Source organism: Phragmites australis, chromosome 24 (genome assembly GCF_958298935.1).
Source record: "Phragmites australis chromosome 24, lpPhrAust1.1, whole genome shotgun sequence".
NCBI lineage: Eukaryota > Viridiplantae > Streptophyta > Magnoliopsida > Poales > Poaceae > Phragmites > Phragmites australis.
The window spans coordinates 14,469,886-14,475,885 of record NC_084944.1 but is presented as its reverse complement, the minus strand read 5'-3'; the positions used below and the strand labels follow the sequence as shown (position 1 = coordinate 14,475,885).

At 50.5% G+C, this 6,000-nt stretch overlaps 1 protein-coding gene across 1 annotated transcript; it reads left to right on the top strand.

The window, feature by feature from the left end:
• The first annotated feature begins 5,104 nt into the window (after nt 1-5,104).
• LOC133908096 (mediator of RNA polymerase II transcription subunit 32) lies at nt 5,105-6,000 on the top strand. Its single transcript, XM_062350222.1, has one exon. It carries the CDS (start codon nt 5,303-5,305, stop codon nt 5,801-5,803), a length of 501 nt encoding a protein of 166 aa, XP_062206206.1. The 5' UTR covers nt 5,105-5,302; the 3' UTR covers nt 5,804-6,000.

Below are 6,000 nucleotides of genomic sequence, written 5' to 3'. Positions count from 1 at the left end.
GCAGTAAGGTTGGAGGCCTCCAACATATTTTTATCGTACTGTATGAAAGATAGACCAGCTAGGTAAACTATCTATAGGTAATAGTGGGCTTATCTTTGCCATAATAAGGCCTCAAAGTCTACGGCTATGCCGGGAGAGGTGATCCTCGACCCCCTAGACCCTTAGCCGTTGCCCAGCTCCGGGGGTAACCTGTTCAAAGACTGACAATGGCGTGTATCGGAGGTGGAGCCGAAGGCTGGTCGGGAAAGGTGGTTGTTGACCCCCTCGGCCCTTACCATTGCCCAGCTCTGGGGGTAACCCGTCCGGAGCCTGACGACAACGTGTGTCGGAGGTGGAGCCGAAGGCTGGTCAAGAGAGGTGGTTGTCGACCCCCTCGGCCCTTAGCTGTTGCCCAGCTCCAGGGGTAACCCGTCTAAAGCCTGGCGATGATGTGTGTCAGAGGTGGAGCCAAAGGCTAGTCAGGAGAGGTGGTCCTCGACCTCCTCAACCCTCAGCCGTTGCCTGACTTTGGAGGTAATCCGCTTGGAGCCTGGTGACGCCGCGTGTTGGAGGTGGAGCCGAAGGCTAGTCGGGAGAGGTGGTCCTCGACCCCTTCGGCTTTTAATCGTTGCCCGACTCTGGAGGTAATCCGTCTGAAGCCTGGCGACGGTGTTCTCCGACTAGGTCCTTGTCGCTGGGATATGCACCGTCGGTAGCGGAGTTGGTGGGGACAGAGTGGGGTCGGAGGGCCAGGGATTTGCCTGGGAGTTTTCCCCAGGCTTCCGAGCCCTGTGCCATCCTTTGCTAGTTCCCTCTGTGGCCAGGTATCCTGCTTGACTTTCAAGGTAGTCCAAGGTCATGAGGGTTCGGTAGTCGTTGGTGTTGTGGCCGCACCCTGGTCTGTGTAGGATACATCCGTATGTCTCTGGAGGTACCAAAGCTTGTGGTTGACGTTGAGGTCCCTGCCGGGGGCCGCGCACCCTAGAGCCCATGGTTTCCCAGGGTCTCCTTTCCTTTGGGGAGACCATCGACATTATCTGGTGAACCAGTTTTCGGAGCCGGGGTGGCTCTGACTACACCTCCCTGGACGAGGTGGACTTGGGGTTCCCTTCACGTGATTGGTGTCACGAGGGCTGCGTCGGGGGCGCTGGCGGGATCTACGCACTCCGAAGCATTGTGCCTCTGCGCAAAACCACTAGAAAGTGACCTGGTTGGCTGTGACCTCGGTCGCGACCTCTCTTAGTGCAATGAGGTCTTCGCCATGCAGAGGCTGAAAGGGCTCTATGCTGTCTGGAGTTTCCATACCGACCAAAGGTTCTGGGTCGGTCAAGGCCGGAGGAATGTCGTCCCATAAAGTAGCGGGGCTGGAGGGTACACGTGGTGTGTATGGCTGAGACAGCCACCCATACTGCAACAGTGGATATGGTGGCTAATGCGTTGGCGGTTTTTCTGGTGGATTCCTACCTGTCTTTAGCACTTCTATGTTCGAGTCCCCATAGACGGCGCCACTATTGGAGCAAGAGTTCGTCTTGCCCTAGCAAATATGGTGAGAGTTTCTTCTAAGGAGGAGACTCAAGCTTGAAGATGAAGTTTTAGAGGAAAGAACACCACAAATATAATTTCTAAAAGGCTTAAAACATTTATTCAAAATTTTCTAGAATTATTTTATAGCATAAAGCTAATTAAAACAATTTTATAGAATTTATTTACATTTTTCTGAAAATAAAACTATTTTTATATACTTAAAAACATATTAAAAGTATTTATTTTATCAAAGAAAATATTTTTAAACATTATCAGAATTAATCTTGATTTTCTAAACCATTTTCCAAACTAAAACATCTATTCGAACATTTTTGCAATGATTTTTACACTAGAGAAACATTGAATAACATTTACATTAATTAAAACTGAGCAAAAACATTCATAAACATTTATCTAAACAATTTTCTATTTTCTAGAAAATTTTCTATTAAGAGAAAACCTATTTACGAATTAATCGGATTATCATGAATTATTCCAGTAAGCGTTGATGCCACTGGGCTGACTAGGCTGCTGACTCGGCAAAACACGCTGACTGGACTACCATGTTGGACAAAAATGCCGATGTGGATGCTGACTAGGATCGCTGACTCAGTCTAAGTCTATTTAAATCACACGCGTTGATATGCGAACGAACGGCTGAGATGATCTAACGCAAAGGGGTATGCTACTTCTAATCTACCGATTAGACGAGAACTAACGTTAGAGGTGTGAGCTACCTCAGCTCCAGCTCGGGAAGACGTCGACGGCGGCTCGAGATGGCGGAGGATGGCTGGAGAAGGGTGGCAACGGCACTACGATGCTCGGGAGTCAACAGAGAATGGCGGAGCGCGACCGAAAGGCGACATCAAGCTTTTTAACAGGTCATGGCACATCGAGGAAGACCGGAGCACCTCGACGACGGTGGGCTTCAACGACGAACGTTCGGCAACGATGGAAACTCAGTGCGGTGGCGGAAACTCAACGGCGGGTGGTCGGAGATGACGAGGTGCGGACAGGGAATGGCGTCTTAAGCTCGGAGCGGCACAGCGACGACGACGGGGTGCTGTGAAGCTTCAGCGACGACGCGAGAGCTCACGGGTGGAGGAAACTCGATGAGGTTTGAGGGCTTGGGCACGGTGGAGAAAAGGAAGGCTCGACCGAATGTTTGATTCGGGTTTTATAGAGGGGGAGGAGGGTGAATTTTGATTCGACCAACAGGATTAAAGCGGCGGCAAAAAAAAATTGGGGCATCAGTTTCCATTTTCCCTGCGCGATTTCCTTTGCGATTGTGCCCAGCTTGATTTCCTTCTTCACTGCGGCATCAGTTACCAAAGAAATTGTGGCCTCCTTCCATTACTCAGGCACAGGGATGACAAGATTCCAACAGGCGGGTGCTCACAGAGAAGGATACGGGTGAGAGGAGAGGGATGATCGACGGAACCCACATGATAGGGAGAGAAATCAGAGGGGGAGGGAAAATGGGCATGACATCACTATCCAAAGGTCATCTGATTAATGACTTGCATCAGGTTATCGAAGAGTAGAGACACTCGAGCACACCCGAGGTGGCATCATCTGCCAATCGACGATAGGATCGGGGGACTTCTCCACACCGTTCGAGCTGAGGCCGATCTCTGACCCCTGTGAGTAAAATATCCGAGGCCACTAGAACCAAGTAGGGTGTCATCAATGGATGATATACCTTTTTGTTGGATTTATGAAACATAAGTTAGCCAGCAAGGTACTGCCCCCATGTCAATTGAGAAGTACAATGAGAGTACGAATCTAGTTGAATTCCTCCAGATCTACATCACAACCATCTAAGCGGCTTGTGAGGATGAGAAGGTAATGGCAAACTATCTCCCCACAACCCTTAAAGGGGCAGTCAAGGCATGGTTGACCAATTTATCGTCAGGGACAATCTACTTATGGGAGCAGTTTTGCGACGTGTTTTGAGCTAACTTCTAGGGTATGTATGTCCGTCCTAGCATGAAAAATGATATCTACCATTGCGAGCAGATGGAGACTGAAACCTTGCGCAAGTTCGGATGCCACTTTATCAACATCCGGAACATCATCCCCAAGATCAGTGACTACGATGTCATCCAAGCGTTCACTCAAGGGGGTTAAGAGTCGGATATGTGTTGAAGATATCACCAGAAAAGAGCCCGAGAAAGTAAAAGAACTCATGAGAATCATCAATCAGTCCACCAAGGCTGTAGTCGTGCGCCTCTTTGTCTAAGGAGAAGACACGGGGCATCAAGCGTCCTCAACTTGGGCTCGACAGTGACAAGATCAAGAGCAAGCACAAGAAGAACACCATAAAAGGTAAGGGCAAAAAAGCTAAATTTGATGAAGTTTTTGCAGATCTACTCGATATCCACCCCGATAAGCACTACCATCCTTCCCGGGGTAAGAGCTTCACACTAGGCTATAGCAAACGCAATGGTACGCCTTGGTGCGGTCTCCACCAAACTGACAACCACAGCCTCCACAAGTGCTACTTTTGGAAAAAGATGGTCCAAGAAGAGGTCGAGAAAGTGGCTAAAGGAACGAAGACTCAGGTCACGGCCTAGAGTATGGACTCCAGATCTAGCATCAACGGGGATGACACAAACCTAATGTCTTTTCAGCCAGACGAGAGGACGGTCAACAACATGTTCGATGATTCTGCCTCCCGTGACTCCAAGAGGCAGTACAAGATAGTGACCCGAGAAGTCTTAGCTGCCATCCCTAATGGTCGTTAGAATGTCAAATGGTCAAGCATCGAGATCTCATTCGGCCAAAACGATTACTCTGAGAACTTCATATGACCAGGATGCTTCTCGATGAACAACTGCAAGGTCACCCGAGTCCTCATCGATGGAGGGAGTTCCCTAAACATTCTTTTTACAGACGCACTCGAAGGGATGCAGATCTCCTGATTTGCAATCAAGTCGATTACTCAAGCCTTCCATAGTATAGTATCTAAACCTTTGGCTACTCTCATCAACCAAATATCGCTCTCCATCACCTTTAGAAAGCATGACAACTTCAGGACGAAGAAAATTATGTTTGACGTATAACGCCATGTTAGGACGGCCCACCCTGGTCAAGTTCATGGTTGTCACGCAATTATACTTATCAGTGCGTGAAGATCTTGAGATCTAAAGAAGTCATTACTGTCCGGGGTACTCAAAAGTAGACTTACACTGTGACAAACAGAGTCTAGACATGGCCACACAACATCAACTTGGCAAGGAAATAAAAAACTCGAGGTCCAAGATGGTCGTGAAGTCCCATAGCGAAGTAAACACAATTCCCTTAGACCTAGCGGAGTCCTATAAGACTGTTCAGATCGGCTCTAACTTGAATCCTAAATAGGAATTCACACTTATCATCTTCCTCTGAACAAATACTAAAGTGTTTACATAGCAACCGTCAAACATAACAATTATCTCACAAAGATGATACAGCATAAACTACCTATCCGATCCGATACAAAACCGATCAAGTAAAAACTCTAACGGTCTATACCCGATCAGAAAAAAACCATCAAGAGGAAATCGAAAAACTCATAAGACATGAGAAGACTTCCAAAGCCAAACGGACGGTCTAGAATGCCAGATCTCCAGGAAGCCCCTCAACCGGTCAGCCCAGTAGCCCCTACGAAACTAGTCTCCTCTCCGTCTCCGGGCGGCTGAAACATCGGGCTGGTGCATGCTCGTCTCTGCCGCAGTAGCCTAGGGTTAAATTGGGGGCGGGGGGGGTTCGAATCGGTGGAGCCGTGTCGGAAGCTGCGGCAGGAGTGGGCGGAGGGATGGAGGCGACGGTGGACGAGCTGAGCGCGGCGTACGACGAGTTCGTGGCGGCGGCGGCAGCGGTGCTGGAGGCGCGCGCGCAGTCGGGCGGAGGCGAGAAGACGGCGGCCACGGACGCAGCACTGGAGGCCTTCAAGCAGCGGTGGGAGCTCTTCCGCGTCGCCTGCGACCACGCCGAGGAGCTCGTCGAGTCCATCCGGCAGCGTATCGGCTCCGAGTGCCTCGTCGACGAAGCCACCGGCTCCTCCGTCTGCGCCTCCGCCGGATCCGCCTCCGCGCCCGGCATCAAGCCCATCAGCGCCGTCCGCCTCGAGCAGATGAGCAAGGCCGTCCGCTGGCTCGTCATCGAGCTCCAGCACGGTGCCGGAGGCGCCTCTGTCCCCGGGGCCGGTGGCGGCGGCGGTGCCATGACCCCCTCTGGCGGAGCCGGCGGCGGCGCCGGGGGGCAGCACGGGCACGGCGGGGTCGACGCGCGCTTCCCTGAGGACGGTCCCCAGTAGGTATGGAGTTGCTGTTGTCGTCCCTCAACAATAAACCTGTAGCTTTGAAAAAACCGGTTGTAGGCTTGTAGCTTTGCCTAATTCTCCTTGATTGGCAGCATTAGAGATATCAAAGCTTGGTACTTTGACGCCTTATGGTGTGGATATTTGGGAGAACTTAACGAAGCAAATTGCGAGATTGCACATTGATGGCTGTA

Bases quoted from the DNA above. Each gene is read 5' to 3' on its own strand.
- LOC133908096 (XM_062350222.1), top strand. From the start codon at position 5,303: ATGGAGGCGACGGTGGACGAGCTGAGCGCGGCGTACGACGAGTTCGTG.